This window comes from Amphiprion ocellaris, chromosome 13 (assembly GCF_022539595.1).
Source record: "Amphiprion ocellaris isolate individual 3 ecotype Okinawa chromosome 13, ASM2253959v1, whole genome shotgun sequence".
NCBI classification, from domain to species: Eukaryota; Metazoa; Chordata; class Actinopteri; family Pomacentridae; genus Amphiprion; species Amphiprion ocellaris.
Window position 1 is genome coordinate 30,815,622 of NC_072778.1, and position 25,919 is coordinate 30,841,540.

The following is a 25,919-nucleotide window of genomic DNA, read 5'->3' on the forward strand; positions in this document are numbered from 1 at the left end:
TTAAAGTATCGCAACTGAAAACTCCCTACAAACGTCCACTTCTAACACCACAAACATTGTCCAGAGGAAATGATATTAGCTGAACATAAAAACATACACATATGTAACTCATCAAGACACACAAAAATGTAATTGACACCCATGACCAAAATCCAACAGGAAGTCAGCCATTTTGAATTATATGTCATATGTTTTGACGATGTTGGGTCATTTTTAGACATTTTCAAAAGCTATAAACTCAAACAGGGTAACACCGAGAGAGATGAAATTCGGCCAGGATGTACTACACACATGGGTGATCAAAAGTTATCAAAATGCTCCGCAAAAGTCTGAGGGCGTGGCCATGGCGGCCTCCTGAACTTTGATGCTTTGCCATGAAACATCAACTGCTGTGTAACTACCCTAAACATGCTCCAATCTGCTTCAAACTTTACATGTATGATCAGAGTCTTGCCCTGATCACATCCATATGCTTACATACAGTCAGAGTTATAGCGCCACCTGGTGGATAGACAGGAAATGCTCTAAAACTAGCCTGTACATGGTCCGATCTGCCTGAAATTTTATATGTGTGATCAGAGTCCGACCCTGATCATATCTACAGGCCAATATACACTCTCGGTCGCAGCGCCACCTGGTGGATGGACAGTAAAAGCTCTATAAGTAGCCTGAACATGCTCCAATCTGCCTGAAATTTTACGTGTGTGATCAGAGTCCAGCCCTCATCACATCCATAGGCCGACATGCACTCTCGGTCGTAGCGCCACCTGGCGGACGTGCGTGGATTCGCCGACCGGCACGGATGCGAGGACCCGTCCAACGCTGCTTGCAGCTTTAATTTAATTTTGTTTTCTTTCAGCAGTATCTGGCAAGAATTTCCTTTGGGGCTAATAAAGCTTCATACTATCTCTTATGTTAAAACCCTTTGTTTTCCCTTGAGGAGGTTTTTAATATCCTCATAATCACAGCATAGACTTCATTTAGTCTAAACAACATATTAGGCTGGGACTCTGGCGACTGGACGTGGGTCATTTCTGAAGTCATACATTTCAACTCCTGCAATCTGGTGAATTTTTATGCACCAGTTCGTGCCTTTCTGCTTAAATTTTTGGTGGAAATTTTCCTCTTTAGGCTATGTAAAGGAAAAGACTAAATTCTAAAGGGAATATCAGAATATTCCTCTTTTGTTTGGGGCTGTAGCCTTAATAAATGTGCAGTAAAAGTGAATTAATTACACCGAATAAAACCCTGTACTTTAATGTTTCTTATATTTTGTAGTGAATGAGTACAGAAGAGGCTTTGGACTATGTTTCTTATGAGTTGTTGTGGATCACTGAGTTTCAGCTGCACAAGCACAGGCTTGCTTTCCGACTCCCTCCTATGTTAATATTAAGTTGTTTGGAGAAATGCTAGCTGACTCTATCAACTAAAAATAGTAACAAACAACTTGAACTACTAAAATACCAACTGGATTCCAAATTTAGGGCTGCTTGCCCCTGCCTGCCTTTGAGTCTACCAGATTGTTAAACTCAGGACATCTGAGTCACTCAATCTGTAAACAACACGAGTTCACATCCAACTGAAATAATTTCTTGAAAGCGAGGTCAAGCTGAACTTTATTTTCATCGACGACTCTGGACATTATAAAAATAAATACATGATTCACAGTCAGTGGATCGTAATACAAACTGTTATCAAAATTATGTATCAGCCAGAATGAAGAATTAAACACATGCATAATCACCATTCCATGAACTTATACATGTTCTGAATACTTGTCGCAATTATTTGCAAATAACAAAATCTGTTTTTCCAACAGAACTGGTTGAGAAAATATAAAATCACTGTTCGAATTAGACAGCTATGCAGGTTGAAGATGCTTCTTTCTGACAAGTTCTCAATAGTGGCTTGACCCAAAGTGTGTTCAGTGACTGTCCTCCTGATCCAATCCATGCTTTTCAATGTAGCGTCTGGAAGGGAAAGGAACAGATTAAATTTCACTTTAACGTGTCGAGATATTGACACAAACACACACTTGCATACAGTGAATGTGACACAAACACTTCATTACAGACAGGACAAATCATCACTTATCTAACTGCTTCTGGATCTGTTGTAAATGCAGAAATGTAATCTTAACAGTATCTTGGACAATATTTAACTGAATTAAGTGTCTTATTGTCAAACTCTGTCCCTGTTCAACTAATCTGCTACATTTTAAGGGTATCTTCATTTGGAATATAAAATAGAACAGCAAACATCCTAAAGCTATAGTTTAACCAGGAAGGATTTAAGCTGTCATGTTCTGTTTCTGGTCTACTTACTAAATACGCCAAACACTGCAATGTAAAATGTCAAATGAAAGTAATGCTCACTGGGGGGATTTTTTTCCATTCAATATTTTTCTGACATTTAGCTAAAACTACAATGATACATTCTGGGCCACTTCAGGGCAACACAACTTATGAACACAACATTGATCTGGTATCACATCATAAAGTGGATATGACTAATGTCTTTGTTATCAGCTCCTTAATAAACACATCCAGCATTTATCACGTCTGCCCTTTTGTTTTCCAAAAATTTGACATAAAAAAGACTCTTCAGCTGCTAAATGCTACACTATGTTTATTAGCTATTTGCTAGCTGTGTCTTTCTGCTCTTTGGTGCTCAGCAGGAGGCACAGAGTGAGTTCAGCCTTGATTATACTCCCTTGCGGATGCACACATGGACAGCCGCGAACACATAAGGATGCCTAATTGTTGCTATTAAACTACTTTTTATACTACTGTTGCATGAATGCACAGTAGGCTGTATCTACCTATTACACACATGCAAACTACTGCTGAGAACACACACTAATTGGCCTTGTAGCTGAGTCACTGCACAGACACTCGTTTTGGGCTGCATGTGGACTCTTACGGACTCGCAGACACAAAATTCGTAGCATTGGCCTTAGTCTGAGCTTTTATACTGACAACAGCCGCTGCATATGACTGAACACTCTGCTGATGAGGCAGGTGAAAGTGCATCGAAACAGAAAAATGCAGGCCATAAACCAAAACATTGCACCTATAGAACATAAAACACTAGCTTGCCACTAAAATAAACACCTTTCACATTACAGATCAGCAGAATATAAAAGACAAACATAACCACTGGGTCTGAAAGGTGAAGTCGAAGCAAAGTGTTTAAAACTTGCATCTTTCTAACAGCCAGAGGGGGGTGACTGCTCTGGTCACAAAAACAAATCTGTGTAGAAAATGAACCTAAATCTCACTTGATCTCTTACTTCATTAAACATTTTTCTAGTGAGTTTAAGGTCTCAGTCACTAGCTTCAAGTCTCCTTTATTACAGCTTTATGTTCACTTTGTGAACTATGGTTTCATTTATAGTAAAATAGATGATAAAGCAGTGTATGTTTTAGAGCAGGGCTACATTGTAATTGACAAGTTGCTACTGGACAGGAGAGCACTATCTTTGAACTCTCAGTCAGATGTATTCTTCCTGCTTCACATCCGGTTTCAAAAACCCAAGTTGTAGTCCACAATCCAATGGATGACACTCACTGACTTGACTGTGGCTATGTTTGTCTTTTATATACAGACTGTAATTAAACACAGTAATCTGATCCATTGTTGATATAAAATCATGGATTAATGTGCTTCAAAGTCACTCCCAATATCAGGGTGACCTACAATGTAGAGAGATATCTGATAAACTTGGATGGTCGCTACCCAGAATATTTGCAGATACTACTGGTTGACAAAGAGATGTCTGTTATTCAGCTTTTCTCTCAATCATTTGTTCTCTGACTGCGGTTTCAGAGAGTCTGGATTTCAGAACATTTCTGTCAGGTATACATTTGAAAAGATGTATTTTCTTTAAGATTAAGACTTTCACATGGTGCAGCTTTAACACCATGCTGAATCAGTACTGAGCAACAGACACAACCACAGGAATGCATTTAAACTAAGTCTCAAGTGAACTGTAATACGTGATGCATAATGAAGCAGCTGTAGCTGTTCTCTAAGGTGTCTTATTGATATGAACAGAACAGACATACAGTATTATAAATTAGTCCATAAGCACTTGATTAAAACAGGTAGTGGATAAATGAAGATAGTAATTCTACCATGTGTGGCAGATCTGTCTGCCATTTCTGTTGCAATGGTAAAAACAATCCTGCTCCTCTTTCAAATAATACAATAATTACCATCAGGTGACAGTTCTAATAGTGAGAGAATCTCACCTCCGTGCAAAATTATACAGCGCTTCTTTTCTTTCTTGGAGAGACAAATGTCTGTCAGCTGGTGATTTCCCAAAAGTTTTGGCAGCAGGCTGTGAATAAAAAAGAAAAATAATCAATTTAGCAAATAATAAAAAAGATGGATTGCATTTAAACAGGCACTGATGGGCTAAAAGAGAAAGAACCCTCAGAGATAAAGTGAATCAAGTTGATTATCTTGTGACTCTGTAAATCTGTCTTTCTAAGCAACTTCAACTTCTCTAGAAAAACTTTTGGAAACATGAACTTTATAATGGATCTTAAGATACAAGTTCCCCCATTAGAGGGCTCAGACAGCTACATTTAAAACCATCAAACCTTTATGGTAGGAGCTGATCCAGAAGAATAGGAGCTGATCTTAGAAGCCCCAAATGTCGACATCCCAGATGCTTCCATTGGAGCTTCCTCCTTGTTCTCCAGCAGATTGGTTATGGTGGTGTCAACACAATTGGTTTTTGCTGTACACAATCAAGAGAAGGATGTGTTACAAACTGACAAAAAATGATAGAACAGAGTAGATATTAATGTATGACGAGGTTCAAACTGTGTCCTACCTAAATCCTTTGCAATGACATTCAGAGGGACATGAGGCAGCACGTCCTTCACCTGTTGGGCCATCTTAGCAATCCTGTGATCATCTGTGCCCAAACTCTGGACCATGAATCCCAGCCCAATAGAGCCAGGTGTGACATCTACATTACAAAAAAGACAGCTGATGTCCTCCAAAATGCAATAAGCTGAATCTTTCACATGTACAGAATTAGGCTTGTTGTTTAAATCAGGTGATTTACTTACTTGTAGATGTCTGTGGAACAGTATGTCTTTTCCTTTTGATGTGCTCGGTTTTATCAGCTTTAGTGATCTTGGTGGAGACCAAGCCAAGTTCACCAGCCAGTAGCTGAAAGAGAAAACACAGAAAAGATTCACTTTATAAGGAGAAAGCGGAGGCAGTATTTATCTAGAAAATCAGGTGTAATAATGCTGTGCGCTTAGGGAACAGGAGTCCTTGGAGTATATTAAAGAGGACTGTGGATATACTGTGGGTCATCTGGTCAGGGGGTTGCATAAACTGTATTACTCTGTAACTTTTCCACATATTTATTTTTACTACTCAATTGGCAGACATTAGTTTTACCTCCTGGACTTTGTTGGCAAACTCCTGCGTGGACTCGCCATCTTGTCTGGACACTGGTGGCAGCCAACTGGGATGAAAACGAAAAATAAAAAAGCAATAAGTAAGAAGTAATTATGGCAGCAGAAATTCTGAAATCAACAGGAGACCATTTCAAAAGCTGAATTTAGAACTCGGAGCATGAGAAAAATTACTCACAAAAGCGATTTAATTTTAACCATTTGAAGTACAGGCTGATTAATCAGCATTACTGGCTTCAGTAGATGAGCCTGGGGTTACTTGTACCGAGGCCAAGTGTTTTCATCAGCTTTTGTTTTTCTTTTCGTACTCAGTAGATCTAATTTGCATAATTCACATGCCCACGAAACCAGTTCAGTTTACAAAAAAAAACAAAAATGTGGCAGCAGAATATTGTGATTCAACTTTGAAAAGCAACAGTGATAGAGATAATGACACAAATTACTTAGTACCTTACATGATACACTGTACATGGGGCAAAAAATGTCCATAAGAGCTCCATCAGCCAGCTGGACTCTGGTGTGCTCTGCGGACAGATAAAACACAACAAAGTCATTTATATTGTTATATGAAAGCTGTGTGTAGCTCAACTATACCACTGAGTTGAGGATAATACAGTAGATGCAGTGGTGTCCTGGTGACCCGAACTACGTACAAATATACTCATTTATTAGGAAAGTGCAGCATTAGCCACTGCAGCCCACAAGAGCAGAAGACAGAATTATTCTTAGTCCTGAGATGGGTGGATTAGATCAAAGCAACCCACACTAATCGGCTTCCTGCTGCTTGCAGGAAATTTTTCTCATTTTGTAACGATTTTTCACCGCTGGAACATGGAATATAAAATGCATAACACGCTGTTATCAAAGTGCAGTGCCTTTGTTACGTTACCGCCAAACACAAAAATCTCTCACAACTTACTTTCTACATAACAATAAAACACACAAAAACAAACAAACAAGCAGTAGATTCTTTCAGTATATTATTAATACTATGGGAATGGTATCTATCGCATCTCAAAATGCAAGTTCAAGTAACATTACCAGAGAAATCAATGGTCTGGTCACCCGTAAGGCCACAGGTTGAATGGATTCAGTCAGTGAGAAAGGCCAGGAACTGAAAGGGGAAAATATATATATATTTAGTATGTTATTGGTTAGTTTGTGCTATTTTATTTTCATTATTATATCTTGAAGATAACACAAAGACACATGAGGAAAACAGCCAGTGAACTGGTGGAGTGTTTTGCAGATGGCACAAAGGAGGTGCAGCCGAATCCAGTATCTGTTGGTGTCCAATGAAAAACGAATGTGAACTGAATTTCAGATCGCTCCAAACAAAAGCTTGGCAATATTCTCAGTCCTATTACAAGCTGCACATACCAGCATTTTTTTTTTATTTTCCACGTATCTTTAAATGAAGAAAACATAAATTTGGTTCTGAGTTACTCAAATTAACAATAGAAATGAATCAATTTTGCAGCTGTTTTCACTTCCCTACACTAATTTCCCTCCAACTCTAGGGGGAAATTAGCAGGGAGAATCAACCGCCAAAGTAATTCATCTCTATCTCAAAGTGCCATGAAAGACGGATGATAATTTGTGGCTGGCTTCGTTAAATCACTCTTTATTTTTTCACGCAAAGACCTGGGTGTGAGGCCATAAGTGTGTCATTGTGCAAATACTGATAAATCCCAGACAGCTGCTGCTCTGCTGCATGACTATTATTCTTTCTTTGATTACTGTGAGTGAATGTGTACAACAGAACCAGAGAGGGATTTCTGGCAGAGTGACTCTTAGTAGTCACCTCTTGTTTGCAGTGTGGATTTCAGTGGCTCAAACTTTCTGACAGACTATTTCCTCTCACAATAAATAAGTGAGCTGTCCTCAGTGAGATGATGCAAATATTCATTCTAACACTGAGCTGTTATATCCTCCAACATAAATATTTGCTCTAACCTGAACTTGAGCAGGGCAGCACGGCCATTTGTGGTGTCCTCTTCAGGAAATAGGAGCAAAGGTGGGGTGCCTTCAGTGGAGCAGTACCTCTGAAGAGAGTCTCCCATCACTCCCTGGCCAGCCGCTGAATGGATTTCCATGAAGCCTCTGGCCCAACACACAAAGCCTGTGGAGCCTTCTAACTGGGGCTAAGTGGTACAAAGAGGCAGAGGAACTTCACCAAACACTACATTCACTGTAGTTAACAGTCAAATACAAAAATAGCAAAGGTAACAGGCATACATGAAAACATATTTTGTCACTGAGGGGTAGCCATATTGTCTGGACAATGAGCAGGTAAGACTTTAACATGCTTTCATGCACCAGTGAACACAATGTCTCCTGAGCAAACTGTCATCTGCAGCCACTGAAGTTTTTATACAGAACATAATGTACTTTCATCTTTGCAGTTTCAGTAGGGCAGAATTCACAGTAGGTTCAGAAGAAATACTGACATGAAGATGAGTGTTCCACTTACTATCACAAAAACAAAGGGAAAACTAAAAATCTCGGCTTAGGGACAACTTAAAATCAATACTGTAGTTTACACAGGGTAAATGTAAACACTGTGCAGTTTTCTGAGTTTCACATCCACAGTTACGTCACTCTAGACTCGTAGGGTGCAAAGAGCATACTGCGATTTAAGGTGAAGCAATGCCCAATCGTTTAAAGACGCCGGTTTAGAGAGGAGAACTGTAAAAAAAATTAGCACTTACAGTACTGCAGGGGGCCAGGAGGTTGACTATGTTGTGGTCAAATTCTGTCACATGATTGCATATGTACAGCTTGGTGTTTCTGTCTCTGGAGCGAGGATTGTTCTGTCTCACGTGCATTCCCAGCACTGAGCACATAACCCTCACAATAAATCTAAAAGCAAACAAAGAAAAGCATGTGTAAACAGGATATAATAATTAACTACAAGGAAGTCCCCATAGTCACTGAAAAGCACAACATTGTGAGTATGTATGACTTATCCTCATGTGCAATACGTCATTCTCAGTAACAGTTTGCAGGTATGAGCTCCATAGGGGTTAATTCCTGCTGTTCTTATCGCAACATCCAGATCATTCACATGCATTACTCAATTATATGTTAAGGTTCTTCAATCATACGGTCATCAATTTTATTCAACACAGAACAGGGTTTTATTACATTATACTGACCACCCATTTACCTTAATGGTATTTAATGGGGTGGCTGAATTGAATGCAGTGATTTAAACTGTGACACCTACCCTGCAATCATTTTAATGAATACACACCATGCATTAAATAGTGTTTGTTACCATTAACTGCCACGGTTTCCTTATATTTTTACCCCTATTTGCACTTCAATAATTGGTGTTGTGCTCTCTGATTATTAATGAGACACATGTGATTACTATTGCAGTTACTGCTGCCACAACTACAATGTTGTTACTGCTGAGTAAATGGTATTAACAGAATACTGACAATTTAAAGTACCTACCTTCTAACAAAACTTTCTGGAAGTGCACAGCTGACCAGAAACACATGAACACCAATAAAAATCCGCATCAACATCAAACAAATGCCGACTGGAAAGTAAATCAGCAACAGCAGGAGAACAGCTGCATCTTTGGGAAACCTGCACAAAGAACAAATCACACTTGTAAACAACAAAGTAAATCGTGAATCTACAGAATAACTAAAGTGCTAAATTACCCATAACAAGCAGTTTACTACTGATGTATCAGTAGTGTATAAATAAAAAAGAAATTATAGTATATGCAAAACTAGGTTTGAGGTCAGCTGCAAATAGTGTCACCAGTACACTGTCTCCACTGAGAGCACGAGAGCCTGTTTTCCCTAGTATGCATCACTATTTAATATTAAACCAATACATAGGAATCTGCATTGCTCTATCTTGTGTGTTGATGTAAAAAGACACTTAAATTAGCAAAGAAATCATTATCAGTGTATACTGTACTTTTTAAAACCTGTACCAGATGTGGACTGCTTTCATTTTTTTTTAACTTGATACACTTCACGAAGTGAAACTAATTCAGACTGTGGTCAATCTTTTGTTGTGCATTAAGGCCATATTACCCAGAATTAACTGTTAAACCATTAAGTGCTTTGAGTATGAATAAAACTGATAAGATATTTAATTGGTTGGGCAATAATTTAAAATATACAGTCTGTCAGTGTTTCTTGGGACATTTTTTTAAATAATGTGCAATAGTGTCCCTCTAAATAAGAGGTGCAAAGCAATTTGTCAGGCAACGTGATGTTCTCAAAGTACACAATCTGACTGCTTTTACAGCAATTTTGACATCAATAGCATGGTTGTCTTGCTGTTTTATTTGTCTTAAAAAATAGAGTCAAATAAATCAGACTAGCTTTTGTTGATTAGGAAGACATAGCATTGACTATTTTGTTCCTGTTTGAACTTACATTGGTCCTATAACTATTTGTAAAGTGCTGAACACGGGTTTTGACGTTTTGCATGTCTCCGATCATGTAAAATAATATCTGCTGTATGCATCATTATTGGACCAGCCTTGTTGTGAGTTCCAGTCTCCTGTTTCACCACAGCTTTCATTTTCTACATGTTGTTACACGTGTCACTACTTGATTGACTTGGCAGTTGCTGGAGAACATCTTGGGCGTTCATTATTAGTCCTATTTTATCTTAAACCTGACACCATAAACAGTACTGCTGCTGCTAAGGGCCTTATGTCCTACCTGTATAAGATGCAAGGTGGGCTATTTATTCAATACATGATAAAGACCACTTTTTAAAATCTGAAACAAATAGCCAAGTTTTTCACACCACTATGCCCGGATAAAAGAGACTATATATTTAAGAAATCGTAATTCTTAGTAATGAGGGGAGACAACTGCAATTGTACGAGGTCAAACGCAAAAATCATCTCAGATTAGCTAGCTGAAGCATTTAACGTTACAGCTTCTTGAAATACGACGTGTACAACAAAATTAGCACTGCACAATAAATACCAACAGTAAAACGTTTACGTTAACGTCGCCATCACACTGCTAGCTTGCAGTTAGTTTTACACAACATTTGGTTTATCTTCGTTTAAAAGCCCTGCAATACACAGGTTAGCTAGCGAATCATAAATGTTACTAAAATGTCACGATATTTCTTCAACATAAGACCATTACTCCAGTTGTGGCTAATTAGCGTTAGCTTACGGTTAACTGGGTAGCTTACGTTAGCTGACTTACCGACGAAAGTCAAACATGTCCTCAATCCCCCGAGTCTCCATGTCTGCCAGTCGGACCTCGGTTTGGCAGAGGCTAATGCTAAGAATACAACCTGAGCCCTAAATATAAATTAGTCATAACGTTCGCGACGGCACTTATGTCATACGGCGGGGCAAACTGGCGGTTAGCTTTACTGTTCTTCTTTCGGGCTAGGTTGTACTAAAACACGTTCAGACAGCTCGTACCAGCGAATGTTAGCTTAGCAGCTATCAACAGATGTTTGTGCCAGCAGTGCTAACGGTGCTAACGATGCTAACGGCTGAGCTCACCACGAGCAGCGACAATAACACTTCCGGTTGAAACCCTCTACAATAAATGTCATGTCTCAACTACACTGTAAAGTGACTTATAACCGTGGTTAAATGCGGAAAAATGCACAGATTATATGTCTAAACTCTCATTATAGCCTGTGTCATATAATAATACTTTCACATATTTTGTAGCTGAATAAAATAATCTATTTACGTATATAAAGAAGAGGTCTCATATTTTGAAAATACAAGTCCCCTCAGAAGAAAAGCAGTGACAGTGTTTTGTCTCCCTCTAGTGTTTCATTTGATATATTTAAATTTACACGTCAGTTAACTTTCAATAGTGGGATATATTGTTTATAGAAATAATAGAGCTAATAAAAATGCTCACTGAGTCTTGAATAAAGTTTTTGGCAGTTGGTAATGGGGAAATAAGAAAAATAAAGGAAGATAACGTGCGAATTGTACTACTAGAAGGAATAAGCAGCAATGTCGCGCTGGTAGAAGACTAAGTTAAGTTGCAAGAAAAAGCAGATGGTGCTAGTATAATAAAAAATAAATAAAAGTCTAAATACTCTAGCAATAATAATAATTACAATACTAAGCATATAGAAGGGGAGTTATTATATACTATCAAAATGTTTTGACAGGCAAATTAAAAGTAGGTACCCATAAGGTAAAATAACAACAACAACAACAAAAAAAAAAACATACAGTAACCCCGAATAAAGCATGGTAAAATAAAGATGAGATTAGGATTAAGTTAAAACAAGAAGACAAAAGAGGCAAAATAACAAAATGTGCCAATATCAAGAAATAAATAAATAAAAAGATGGCATCACATCAAGTCGATAAAAATGGATTTTAAGAAGTGATTTTAATCGAAGGCAGAGATTCTGTGAGTCATGATAGCAAAAGTACACTCACCTCTGTAGGACTACTAGAGTAACATCAGGTAACTTGTTACCGGTCAAGTGTGGAATCAGTTTGAAAAACAAGAATGACACATACAGTCTTGTGAAAAAATTAGGACACCCTATGAAAGCCTGTATATTTTTTTTAACATATTTGGACATATGGATTTAACATCAATTTTAACAATACTGAAAGATTCAAGTAATATAACTGAACAATTAAAAACGAAGAAAAAACTTTTTAAAATTTTCTTCAAAATGTAATAAAAAAATGCAACTTCTGGTGAGGAATAAATTAGGACACCCCTACATTTATTCCCACTTAAAATGGCTAAAATCACACACAGTTGTATCACATCAGGTGCACATGATTAGAACATCATTAGTCAGCATTTGGAAAGAGGTCTGCCCTGTTTAAGCCTCAGACATTTAGTGTGGAGTGCTCCTGACTGTTGAAGTGAGAATGAACACCATGGTGAGATGGAAGGCGCTGTCTGAGGCCATCAGAAAGAAGATTGTAGCAGCTTATGAGTCTGGTAAGGAATTTAAAAAGATCTCAAAAGAATTTGAAATCAGGCATTCCACTGTCCGGAAAATAGTCTACAAGTAGAAGACTTTCAAAACAACTGCCAACTTGCCCAGGTCTGGCCATCCATGCAAGTTCACCCCGAGAGCAGACCGCAAGAAGCTGCAAGAAGGAAACTGTTGCTCTCTAAGAGAAACATGAAGGCCAAACTGAAGTTTGCCAGAGAGAACACAGACAAAGACCAGAACTTCTGGAGTAATGTTCTTTGCACAGATGAGTCTAAAATTGAATTATTTGCACACCAGAACAGAGGACATGTTCGGCGTAAACCAAATACAGCATTCCAGGAAAAAAACCTCATACCAACTGTGAAGCATGGAGGTGGAAGTGTCATGGTTTGGGGATGCTTTGCTGCAGCAGGACCTGGCCAGCTCACCGTCATAGAATCCACCATGAATTCTGCCATGTATCAGAGGGTGCTTGAGGATAATGTGAGACTGTCTGTGAAAAAATTAAAGCTGAAGCGGGACTGGACCCTGCAACATGACAATCACCCAAAACATACCAGTAAATCCAGCAAGGACTGGCTGAAAACTAAGAAATGGAGAGTCATGGAATGACTGAGTCAAAGCACAGATCTTAATTCCATTGAGATACTTTGGGGTGACTTGAAACCGGCTGTACATGCAAGAAACCCTTCAAACATCTCACAGCTGAAAGAATTTTGTATTGAGGAGTGAGGCAAACTTTCCTCAGGCCGATGTCAGAGACTGGTAGATGGCTGCAAAAAGCGTCTCACTGAAATTATTTCAGCCAAAGGGGGTAATGCCAGCTATTAATGGGTAGGGTGTCCTAATTTTTTTCTCATTTAGAATATGTATTTTTGTTGATATCTTTTGTTTTACGACAAAAACAAGGATATTTTTTGTTGTTTACCTGCAATTAAATCATTTTCTTTTCCAGAGATAAATAGATAATAAATAAATAAAAAAAATAAAGATTAGACATTGATATGTGAACATTTCTTTCTAAGGAACTGAATATTTCCTGGGGTGTCATAATTTTTTCACGACTGTACATGACACTTAATAGCGTACACACTACAACATAACCCTTTCAACTTTTTAGCCACAGAGCAGGCTATTGAAGACTGTTATTCTTCAGAGGTGATTCCTAGGGCGCCCCGGTAGCTCACCTGGTTGAGCGGGCAACCCATAAACAGGAGTTAGTCCCCGAGGCAGAGGCCATGTGATTGCTGCATGTCCTTCTCCCACTCTTCTCCCTATGTTTCCTGCCTCTCTCTACTTTCCTCTATAATAAAGGCTAAAAATGCCCAAAAAAAAGAACTTAAAAAAAGGTGATTACTAGGAGATTTGTCCAACACATCAACAACAGATGCAGTAAAACAATGTCCATAGCTCTAATAAATGGTAAGACAGCTATTCTCGTGAACTGGAAATCAAGGAACACGATATCCAGCTCTGAATAATCCTATTTACATATCATCCATCCATCCATTAGCTATACATCTATATACCTCATAAGGAGCACGGGGGAGCTGCAGTCTATCCCAGCTGACTGAGGGTGAAGACAGGGGACACCCTGGACAGGTCACCAGTCTATCACAGGGCTAGACATTGAGACAATCAAAATCACATTCACACTTACGGACAATTTAGAGTTACCAATTAACCCCAGCATGTTTTTGGAATGTGGGAGGAAGCTGAAGTACATGGAGAAAACCCACACAGGCACAGAGAGAACAAGGAAACTCCATGCAGAAAGATGCCGGTCCTGGGATCTGTGTGAATGTGAGTGTGATTATTTGTCTCTATATGTGTCCCTGTGATAGACTGGCAACCTGTCCAGACTCCAGGGTGTCTCCTGCCTTTGCCCTGAGTCAGCTGGGATAAACTCCAGCTCTCCGTGACCCTAATGAGGATTAAGCGGTGTATAGATAATGGATGGATGGATGGATCTTCATCCATTAAAGCACAAATTGCTGACTCTGAAACAATGTGTAATTCATTTATTTATAGCCTAAATTCTTTACATTCACATCAGTTTCACTCAACGTTTTAAAAAAATAATTTTTGTTTGTTGGCTTTCGGGTTTTTTGCCTGTTTTTCTTCTTCTGTCACTCTATTTTAGTATTTCATTCTATTTCATTTTGTCTTAAAATTAGATTTTACAAGTTTAATTGTGTTTTGTCGCTGTCTGTCTGATAACATGTACAGCACTGTGGTCTATTGGGGTTGTTTAAAAGTGATAAAAATAAATCTCATTTGAGTTTTTCAAACTCAAGTCATTTCAAATTACACTGAAATGAAGGGTACGGTAGGTGTTAATATTATAAAGTCACCTTGTGTGTTTTTTTTGGGGGGGGGGTTTCCCAGTTTTATACTCCTGTTAATTACGTTATGCTTTATTAGCGTGCTGTACCACTAGCTAACCAGCTAATTAGCCGCCATTAGGTTAAGTTAGTAATGTTATGCTATATTAGCTTGCTGTAGCACCAGATAACTGGCTATGTAGTTTGTTCTAGGTTAATGCTGTAGCATTTAACAAATTCTTTGTTACTGTTGGCTAAACATCCCTGTTGATTTTAAATTAATGCCATAATTTAAATATCAATGACCAACTGTTGTCCCACAGGCCCCTAAATAGTTAATGAATTGACAAAAATCATAGTTCTAAAAGAAAAAATTTCTAATTATTTCTGTTATCTAACATTCATGTTGCAGTTAGGAGTCAGAGGAACGTTAAAATTGAGAATATAGTGAATCTTTAACATATTTGTATTGCTCAAAGTGACTTGAGAGCTTCTTCCCCAGGAGGATTTCACATTTAGTTATATAATATCAAAGCTGTAGTCTGGTATGATTCATTACGTTCCAAAAAATAAAAAAGAATTGACATTGTTCTGAGAGAGTGGTCAACTCAGGTTTACCCAACTCGTCTGTGTGCTCTGTTTATAATGACTATAGATGTAATATATAAAGTTGTACATACAGATATAATTACCAGGAGGTTCTGTTGCATCCTATTTATAAACAGTGAGGTAACCTGTCATAAGAGATGTATAATGTGACTTTGTAATAAATGAGTAATGCAGTGTGTTGTGTTTTTGAACACGCCCCCACCGTTAATACCAACTGTCTCCTCCCTCAGCCTCAGATCTGTTTGGCAACAAGGCTGTGTCTATTGTACCACTGCTGCTGCTGACTTATCGATTTTTGTCTCACCAAAACAAACATTTCTCCGTTTTAACGGATCGCAGACCGGACATCGGTCTCTCTTCCGTCTGACAGCACACAGGAACCGACATGGAGCTGGGATTCCTCTGGCTGGCTCTGGCCGCGGTGCTGGGCTCGGTGCTCGGACTCGGCGAGGACCTCGACCGGCCTCTGTTCGGGCCTCCCGGCTCTCCGATCCGGCTGCAGGAATCGGATCCGGGCTTGAAAAAGGCGCTGCTCTTCGCAGAGGAGCGCTACAACCGGGGCTCCAACGCCATGCACCTCCGCAGAGTCAGCCGGTTCATCTCCGCCACTAAGCAGGTAGACAGCACAGAGCTCGGTTACATTAGCTTAGCCCGTCAGGTTTGGTTATTCAATACGTCGTCGACTCATATCGACATATTATGCGAGTATGATGGTAGAATATCAGTTATTTAACGGTTTATTACAGTGACAGAACAGTTGTTTGTGCTCAGTTCTTTGTCAACAACAGAGCTACCGGGAGCTAATTAAAGCTGCGTCAAGGTAGCGATAGTTAGCTTAAAAACACACACAGGAAACAACAAAATAATAGTATTAAGTTGCTGCAGCGCGAGTTTTCACGTTTGTACAATAAAAAGAATGAACGAGTTCAGTTAAGTCTTAATAAATTGTAACTTAGTGATTTGTTTCGATTTTAGATATTTCTGAAAAGCCTCAAAAAATAAAGTCATACGCAGTAGACCTCTGTCAACATGTTTTATTTTTTCATTCTGACCGGAAGTCATGTCATTGAGTTTAAAGTGCTAAACACAAACAGTTGTTTATCAGCGCATCCATCAGTGCAGTCAGGCCTGTAACAGTGTAGTGTCCATGCAGCTAAAGGAGGATCTAGAATCCACCTTAACAAATATACATTTACAGTAGGCTTAGTCTGAATAAAGACCGTTCGGACATTAGTAGGGTAAACCGAAGTTATGCACACCATCATCTCATAACATAACATTACAGTACCACATAACATTATTATCCGTCTAAAAGTCTAAGTAGCTATTTATGCAAAGCTAGCAATGTAATGCAATATTAACTTGCTGTAGCACCAAGTAGTGTGATATTATTTCTACGCCAATTAAATATCAGTTTTATTAAAGTTACTGTAAAGTTGTCATCTAATTATGACTTGTCCTGGGCCCACTGTTTCAAAATTAACTGTCAATAATTTAAGTGTTAGTAAAATACATTAATAAAGAATTTCTGTAAGTGTATCTAACATTTATCTTGGGAAAGTTGCCCCTTTTAAGATTTCATATATGTAACAAAGCCTTAGTCTGTTATAATTTAATTAAAACCGAAAAAATGTTTAATTAAACATACTTCTCGTGTCTTTGTGTGTGTTTATAGTAAAAGAAAATACACTTTGTTCTTAAGGAAAGTGCAGTTCTTTGGTTTATCCAAGTCACATCTGAAGAAATAGGGCAAAATATATTTGTAAATGAAAAGTTTCTGTTCTAAGTGTGTGTTTATCTGTCTTCCAGCTGGTTAAGGGTATTCGCTACACAGTAACAGTGGAACTGAGCAACACTCAGTGTAAGAAATCCGCCATGCTCAGGACATGTGACTTCTATCCTGAGTCACAGAAACTTAAGGTACGACTTGTGTGTGTGTGTGTGTGTGTGTGTGTGTGTGTGTGTGTGTGTGTGTGTGTGTGTGTGTGTGTGTGTGTGTGAGACATAAAGAGATTAAGCCATGGAGAGAAAATAGCTTGTTGGCATGGTTGTAGAATTTCACTAAGAAGTGGAAATCTGCTTGTGTGTGCATCTAGCTGTATTGATTTAATGTCGCAGCAAAGTATTTGTGTTTGCTCAGCCGAGGTGTCAGCAGGCATCTGATCTTGTGATTTGAATTTGACTTGGAGTAACCCCCAGCACACTCATGCCTCATGCCCACATGCATTCATGAGCACATAAGGGTAAACACATAAACCTATTTTTCTGTTTCTTTGTAGAATAAAAGTCAAGGAACCAAACATATGCTCTAAATGCAGCCATTTACAAGAAATAGAAATGTCTAGCTCTGTTTGATAAGCAGTAAACTCATGATTCTACATACTTTAAGAATGTATATATACTATATATGACATTAATTTCTGTTAATGCTGTCCTCTGTTTTAATTTTTGGTTGTTTCAGACTGAAGTATGCGTGTTTGAAGTTTGGGACATTCCCTGGCAGGGCACCTCAACCCTGCTCAAACAGAAGTGCCAGCCTAAAGGTCAGTCAGCAGCTTGGAAGCAGTCAAACAGATTGATCATTCAGCATGTGAGATTCATGACTTTAGGTTACAACAGTTCTGGGGGCAAAATAGAGCTGAACCACACAGATGCAGCTCACAGGGAAAGGTGGTTTTCCTTTGCAATGGTATTTTACCTCAGGAGGTCTCGGTTCAGTGGAATTATGCTGATCTGCTATTTTCAGTGTTATTGCAGCAGAATGACACCAGCCGAATTTAACTGGTTAAACTGAAGCACGTATAAAAATTAATCTTTAAAGTGTAACTTCAGGTCCAGTGCTAAGCTAACTCCACCCACTGCATATTTTTTAAAAAGGCTGATTAGTAGGCAATGTGCTTAGAAGGGAGAAAGAGTAGCTGAGTGACATTCCAAGACTAGGGAAATATAGAGAATGAAAAACTGTCACCCCACAGAGAATGTTTTCCCTTTAGAATCCCCTTAAAGTGATATTAGTGGATGACCACAGTGGTCCAGAGTTGTATTAATCCATAGCTTCAGCCCAAATCCACAGGTCTTGAAGCTGAGGCAATGCAAGTGCAAGAGAGGATGGTGGCAGTCGTTGAGTGGAAATATTACTTTAAAGAAGGGTAGGATGAGAGTGTAAAGGAATAGAACGTAGCCCCGTGGTGTTTCTACAGGCTTTAAAAGCACAGATCCGACCCACAGCAGCAGCAGTAAAAATACTAAGTAGACGGTTAGCAAAAACTCATGTAAACTTCTGTGAATGGTGAGTAGACTTCATTTAAAAGATGGACATATCTCTAGTTTTGAAGCCTCAAATTTGCATTTTGGCCCTTACTATATTGGTCTTTTTTTTTTTTTTCAAGTAATTTTTTGGCCGTTATTATGCATAGGACAATGGAGAGAGAGTCAGGAAATATGGGTAAAAGAGTGGGGGAATGACATGCAGCAAATGGCTATGGGCTGGATTCAAACCTATGACCGCTGCATTGGGGACTATAGCTCTAGTTTACGGGTCACCCGCTTTGCTGGCTGAGCTGTCTGGGCGCTTACTATATCGGTCATTTGAAACCAGACGTGATGAGTGAAGGGCGGAGCTCACTGAGAACGGTTAGAAACCTCACACATGTCCATATGGTAGTGACTTGTCTATCACAAGGTAGCTCTGTCCGAAAGCAAACTCTGCTCTGTCATTTATTTTACTCTAAATTGGGCCAAAATGTACTTAATGCATATCGTGCTGTACAAAAGGAAACTGAAAACTAACTATTGAACCCATAAACTCTGCTTAACAAATCAGCAAATCAAGTGAGAGGTGGGTCATTTTCTCTTAGACATCTATACAATCAGACGTCTTTTTGCAACCAGAGGAGTCGCCTCTTGTTGGACATTAGAAAAAAATACAGGTTTAAGTAAATTAAAATGGCTACATCCTGTCTTAATAAACACTCTAAAGCCCCGGACAGTTGAATCTGTCAGCGCTGGCCTTGCAAGGTTCAGAATAATTTCAAACAGTAGATCATAGTCATTTTAAATCCATAAAATTCAGATTTCTTTTTTAATGGTAGAAATGTTAAAGTTACCACCAGCATTTCATTTATTTAGAGCTCAAAAACCAGGTGTCAGTTGACAGTATCTCTTTAAAGCACCGCTTTACAGTATTTTTTTTGACCAACTAACCAGTTAGTGCATGAAATTTGTTTGAAAAATCTGACCTTCGTATTTTATAACATTAATGTTTACAAATGTGGTTAATAAGTTGTGCTGATCAGACAGATAAATGAGGGTAAAATAGTGACAAGTCCATGTCTAAATGTAAACAGAACAAAGTCTATGCAACAATACGACTTATGTAAGGCTCACTGTTGTCCCAGTTTGTGAGACTTACAAGATGATTAACCATGTCAAAAAGTGTTATTCAGTCTTTACTTATCATTTATTTGACTTAAAAAATAGTCAGCAATGGAGTCAGTGACAATTTAAATGCATGAAGCACACATATAGATGTTAGATGCATTAACACTTACATGTTTTTCTGGATGTTCCTGTCATCAGCTGAACTTGAAGTAGAAGAAACCAACAAGGTGGAGGATCCATCCACCAGTCAGCCCCTGGAGGTAAAAATAATCATATTCAGATCAATAACAGCACTGACCAAAAAATACTCATAAGTTTTGTCTTGTTATTGCTGCTGCAATCAATTGGTTGTGTAATCTGCTTTTTTCAGTTTGAACTTTGACGATAAGATTTGTGTTGTTGATTCTGTGTGATTGTTTTTTATCTGTTAGGAGTCTGTGGAGCTGCTGGGCCAGTTTAAAGAGTTCATGGTTAGATATAATAAAGACTACAGCAGCCAGGAGGGTGAGTGACTGACACATATTCATACCTTGTACATACCAGACAGTGGGGCAATAGTGTGTCACATTCCTGTCGACACACACAGTACTTTCTGTACCCACAGCCCATTGTGTATGAAAACACAAACATATTCTCAATAACCTCCATAGAGTCAGAACCTTTGCAATCACTGGGCATTTCCTGTTTATGAGTTGTTCATAATGATTTGAATAATATTACCACATAAATGTGACTACAGTTTTAGAAATCAAAATAGTAAGATGAACAGGTAAACCAGGATTAATGGCAAACTGTAACACAAATACAAAGAAAGGTTGTAATGCTTTTGTTTTATGTCTTAGGTCTTGAATAGTTTACATGTCAAACAGTCAGTACAGATCAGATTCTCAGTTTTGTAGAAATAGTTATAGCTACAGTGTTTTGATATAAACCACTTGGTTGCTTAAACCTGCAGTGCAGAACATTTGTCTCCCCCTTATGGAAGTGAGAGTAATTACATAAACACTGTCAGCACCATCAGTCTTTTTTATGCTGTAATTATATCCAGTTTCTGGTGGCCAAATTTCTGCCCATAGATTTACTCAGCATTGTATTTGCTAAGGGCTTGAATGTAATTTAATTTCTAACTTTTATATTTAAAAGTTCCTCATTCCGGTTTTAAGATTAGAAAATATTCCGGAGTGATGCTGACATTTTAGCTTGACAAATACTGTAGGTGGATTTGCTGAATACAAGATTAAAATGAATTTATTATGAAGGAGAACTGGAGTATCCAACACATTGTAAAATACATTGAAAAAAAACAACGTTAAGGGAATGAAAGTTTGTTTTACTTTCAGAATCAGCCCAGATGAAAACATCTACTCACTGACTGTAATATGCAAGTGTCACTTAATGTACAAGGCAGTAAAACAGTGTTTCATTGTCAAGTGTCAGATGATTCTTTAATTGTGTGTCTTTGACTTCGCAGAGGCCGACCATCGTCTGCGCATCTTCCACCAGAACCTGAAAACTGCTGAGAAGCTCCAGTCTTTGGATCAAGGTTCAGCTGAATATGGAGTCACCAAGTTCAGTGACCTAACTGGTGCGTGACTGCTTGTGCATTTATTTGCACAGTTTCTGAAGAGGAAATGCACCTTCTGCTTTTCATGTGTTGCTTCAGCTTTGCTTCAGAAACTTCTTCTTAAGTAACATGAAGATCTGTCTGCTCTCATTCTGCTTTTCTACAGAGGAGGAGTTTCGCTCTACTTACCTGAACCCGCTGCTCAGTCAGTGGACTCTCCATCGACCAATGAAACCAGCCGCTCCGGTCCAAGGCCCCGCCCCTGACAGCTGGGATTGGCGTGATCACGGAGGTGTTAGTCCCGTTAAGAACCAGGTGCCAACAACCACAGTTAATTATGAAGCAGTGACCCTAAATAGGGTTTTAATAAAGACTAAAGGATACCGTGGTGCTGACTGGGTTGTGTGTCTCGCAGGGCATGTGTGGGTCCTGCTGGGCTTTTTCTGTCATCGGCAACATTGAAGGCCAGTGGTTCCTGAAGAATGGAACACTGCTGTCACTTTCTGAACAAGGTAACGTACATATGTAGATCTGAACAAACACAGATGATACAGTTGTTCAATAACTTTCTCACGTGCCAAAAGAAAGAAAGTCATGGTTTGATTGGTGCGTTGATTTGTTCCTCAGAGCTGGTGGACTGTGATGGGCTTGACCAGGCGTGCAGAGGTGGCCTGCCATCAAACGCTTATGAAGCCATTGAGAAGCTGGGTAAGAAACCAATGTGCTCAACCAACCATTTTCAAACATCTGGTTTCTGTTTTGGCTATTTTTGACGATAGGTAAAAGAGGATTACACAGGCCTTCATAAAGCTGAGGTTCAAAGAAAAGGATTTCTGAAAATCAAAACGAAAGCTGAGCGCAAACATGAAATCTTTTGCTCTTTGTCTCTGGTGTGTGGTTAAGGTGGTGTGGAGACTGAAAGTGATTACTCCTACACCGGGCACAAGCAGACGTGTGACTTCACCACAGGGAAGGTGGTCGCCTACATCAACAGCTCTGTGGAGCTGTCCAAAGATGAGAAGGGTGAGTGGGCCAAAAAAATAGAGACATGACGAAGAAAGAGGAGAGAAATATGTCAGCAGAAACTCTGAATGAAATGCACAGCAAGAATGAGCACATGTGAGAGTGGTTAGACACTAATCAGTGTTAATGTGCAAAAACAATGACGTCACTAGATGGATGTGTCTTTTTCAGTCTGAAGGTAACTAGAACATGCAGCAGTGTGTTGCAGTGTGAAAAAAGGGCTGATAAATGATTCATTGAGATTTTTTCCTCCCCAGAAATTGCTGCTTGGTTGGCTGAAAATGGACCGATCTCTGTTGCCCTGAATGCTTTTGCTATGCAGGTAAGTTTGTTTGCAATGCGTCTGTATATCTTATGCATCTTATGCTAAGTATATTTACTCAAGCACTGTACTTAAGTACATTTCTGAGGTACTTATACCTTACTTGAGTATTTGCATTTTATGTTACTTTACACTTTAACTCAGCTACATGTCAGAGGGAAATATTGTAGCTTCTACTCCACTACATTTATCTGGCAGCCTTAGTTACTGTTAAGATGAGGATTTCACACAATAGATCATATATCATATATAATAAGCTTTAAAATACAGCAAATTGTTAAATGTTGAACCAGTAGTTTGTACTATATTTGGCTTGTCGTCAAGTTGGATTTCAGATATGTATGAGTTGTAAACAGTTCCACCAAATTGTGAATTTTTTCTCACATGGTTTCATCGCAATGAGCTAATTTCTCACAAGAAACCAAAGATTAAGAACAAGGTCCAAAAAATGAAAACAGATTTGTGTATCAGAATTTTTTTTCTTCTTTCCTCTAATAATAATTATGTGACGAGCTGCTGACACACTGATGCTTCACTATTAGTAATCTAATGTTATAATCAGTCAGAGGGACCAAACCAGGAAATTTACTGTAATACAACCACATTTTTGTGCTGATAGTTGTAGGATTTATACCTGTAATGGAGTATTTTACAGTGCTATATTGGTATGTTTACTTAAGAAAAGAATCTTAAAAATGTTCCCACCACTGATGCTGATAACAGTTTGACTGTTACATTCCTTTCTATATGTTTATTTTTTCTTGTGATTCTATAGATTTGGCATGTTTTACTGTTGACTCTGTTGTTAAGCACTTAGTCATTCTTTAGAAAAGTACTATATTATTATTACAAATATACTATTAATAATGTTACACCTACAACTACTATAATACATATTAATAACTACTACTATGATAATGTTATAATTAACTACCATCACCTCCAAGTAAACTACACATAAAGAGATTGTCAAGATGCATCTGATTTTCACTAGAATTGAATGATCAGCAGCACACAATCACATTTTACTCACTTTAGTTATCTTCTGAATTCCTGTAGTTCTACAGAAAGGGTGTGTCTCACCCTCTGAAGATCTTCTGCAACCCCTGGATGATCGACCACGCTGTGCTGATGGTGGGATACGGAGAACGTAAGTATTTAAATCCTGTTGTCATCCTCGCTTTTTTTCTTTTTACCCAGTGCTTAGTAATGACAATGGAAAGATGCATTTTTATGGCCATGAAGAATCAGAAGTTTGTAAAACAAGCTGCAGGATGAAGTTAGTTGACACGTATGGACGTTTTTGTGTTTTCAGGTAAAGGTATCCCCTTCTGGGCCATCAAAAACAGCTGGGGGGAGGATTATGGAGAGCAGGTAAGGAAGACTCCAGCACCTACTGGCAAAGGTTTTACTTAAAATACATCAAATAAAAACCCCATACTGACATTAAAATTAAAGTTGTTGCTTAAAGTTTGCACAGCATTACAGTGTACACTACTGTTCAAAAGTTTGGGGTCATTTAGAAATGTCTTTATTTTTGAAAGAAAAACTGTTTTTTTTCATCGAAGATAAATTAATCAGAAATACAGTGTAGACATTGTTAATGTGGTAAATGACTATTCTAGCTGGGAACGGCTGATTTTTAATGAAATATCTCCATAGAGGTACAGAGGAACATTTCCAGCAACCATCACTCCTGTGTTCTAATGCTACATTGTGTTAGTTAATGGTGATGAAAGGCTCATTGATGATTAGAAAACCCTTGTGCAGTTATGTTAGCACATGAATAAGTGTGAGTTTTCATGGAAAATATGAAATTCCCTGGATGACCCCAAACTTTTGAACGGCAGTGTACATCATTATTGTGAAAAAAATAATGATAATGATGATGATATGAGTTAGAAAGATGATGCTTCAACTCACTGGTTATGAGACTAAAGCCTAAAGGTGTTGCTCTGTCGAGTTGGAAGATGCTGAACAAAGTTAACAACTGTTTTGTATTGTGTTGTAACGTGAAAAATGAAAATAAAGTTTGTGTTTTTTACACCCTGTTTGCCTCTCATACAGGGTTACTACTACCTGTACAGGGGATCCAATGCATGTGGCATCAACAAGATGTGCTCATCTGCTGTAGTCAACTAAACCACCAGCACCACATTGAGCTCACGCATAAACAACAACTACCAGCCGACATCCTTGCTGCACCTCTCAGAATGCATGAAGATCATCATCAGAAGCACATGCAGCCCGACTGATGTTTCCTTTCCGTTAAACCAGCCGAGTATTTCAGCTTCTAGCCTCACACCTCATGTCAGTTTTACCAAACCACACCAGCTCAGTGAAGCTAGCTCTGATAAGAAATCTTATTGTAATTTTAAACTAGATTTTAAGTGCGCAGTTCATTCCGTTAGTCCTGCTGTGTTTTAGCATCATCTCTACTCCCAGTAACTGATCTGTGCTTGAAGTCTGGCTAGTTCTAGTAAGACTTCTCCTCAGTTTTCTTGGATGTTTTGTTAACAGTGTTCGTGATAATGTTATGTACTTGAAAGGATTTTTTCAAAGATAGGGTTTTGACTTTATTGTGATTTGATCCTTACAATAAAAACTGCAGTGCAATTCTACTAACTGCTGTAAAACAGTGAAGAATGAGTGAAGGTTGAATAAAAAAGTGTGAAATCCCATTGTTTGTCTGTTTCTTATGTACACTGGAACAATAAATCAGTAGATTAATATATAAAAATTATGGTCTAATCGACTATCAGTCTGGCCATTTATCAGATCTGATATTTAGCATTTTTCTGATTATTGGTATTGCTGTTCTTTTATTTTAAAAAAAAATGACTCTGGGTTTACAAAAAAAGAATGCTCTACTTTTCCTATAATGTAATCACCTCTCTCTGTCTGTAATCTCAGGCAATGTCCCACCAACAATATTTATAAATACCAAAGGATAAATGCTTAAAAGTTCTTTTTTAATTAAGATTTTGAAAGATAAAACATAAATAAAAGCATTTCAACCAACTTTAGGCCCATATCGGCCCTAAAAATCATCAACACCTAATACAAATGCAACTTTTATTGCGTATAAAATGAAATCAGTCATCAGCTACAATCAACTTCAAATGTCTAAATACCATATATGAAAGTGAAGGTAACAAGACTTTTTACACGTTTTGAAGTATTGTGAAGAAAAACACGAGTTGTGGCACACTTGACTCACAATAGAGGAACATAATTAAATGTTACTGAAATCCTAAACCACCACTGTTCATGGAAGGGAGTAATGATCAACGAGGGAAGAAAAATGACAATAA

The 25,919-nt window shown here is 38.3% G+C and overlaps 2 protein-coding genes across 2 annotated transcripts; one reads left to right on the forward strand and one right to left on the reverse strand.

Annotated features, from left to right (window-relative positions):
• Nucleotides 1-1,599: 1,599 nt before the first annotated feature.
• aup1 (AUP1 lipid droplet regulating VLDL assembly factor) lies at nt 1,600-10,935 on the reverse strand. The gene is made up of 12 exons (XM_023268837.3): nt 10,646-10,935; nt 8,904-9,041; nt 8,153-8,303; nt 7,398-7,585; nt 6,483-6,555; nt 5,892-5,965; nt 5,425-5,491; nt 5,085-5,187; nt 4,844-4,981; nt 4,608-4,747; nt 4,254-4,342; nt 1,600-1,970 (listed from the first exon to the last, which is right to left on the reverse strand). Exons 1-12 carry the CDS (start codon nt 10,684-10,686, stop codon nt 1,925-1,927), a joined length of 1,248 nt encoding a protein of 415 aa, XP_023124605.1. The 5' UTR covers nt 10,687-10,935; the 3' UTR covers nt 1,600-1,924.
• Nucleotides 10,936-15,543: 4,608 nt separating this feature from the next.
• ctsf (cathepsin F) lies at nt 15,544-25,286 on the forward strand. The gene is made up of 14 exons (XM_023268827.3): nt 15,544-15,932; nt 17,126-17,236; nt 17,778-17,859; nt 19,895-19,956; nt 20,128-20,200; nt 21,168-21,281; nt 21,427-21,575; nt 21,676-21,772; nt 21,888-21,968; nt 22,164-22,283; nt 22,541-22,605; nt 23,665-23,755; nt 23,921-23,979; nt 24,673-25,286. Exons 1-14 carry the CDS (start codon nt 15,702-15,704, stop codon nt 24,745-24,747), a joined length of 1,410 nt encoding a protein of 469 aa, XP_023124595.1. The 5' UTR covers nt 15,544-15,701; the 3' UTR covers nt 24,748-25,286.
• The last annotated feature ends 633 nt before the right edge of the window (nt 25,287-25,919 follow it).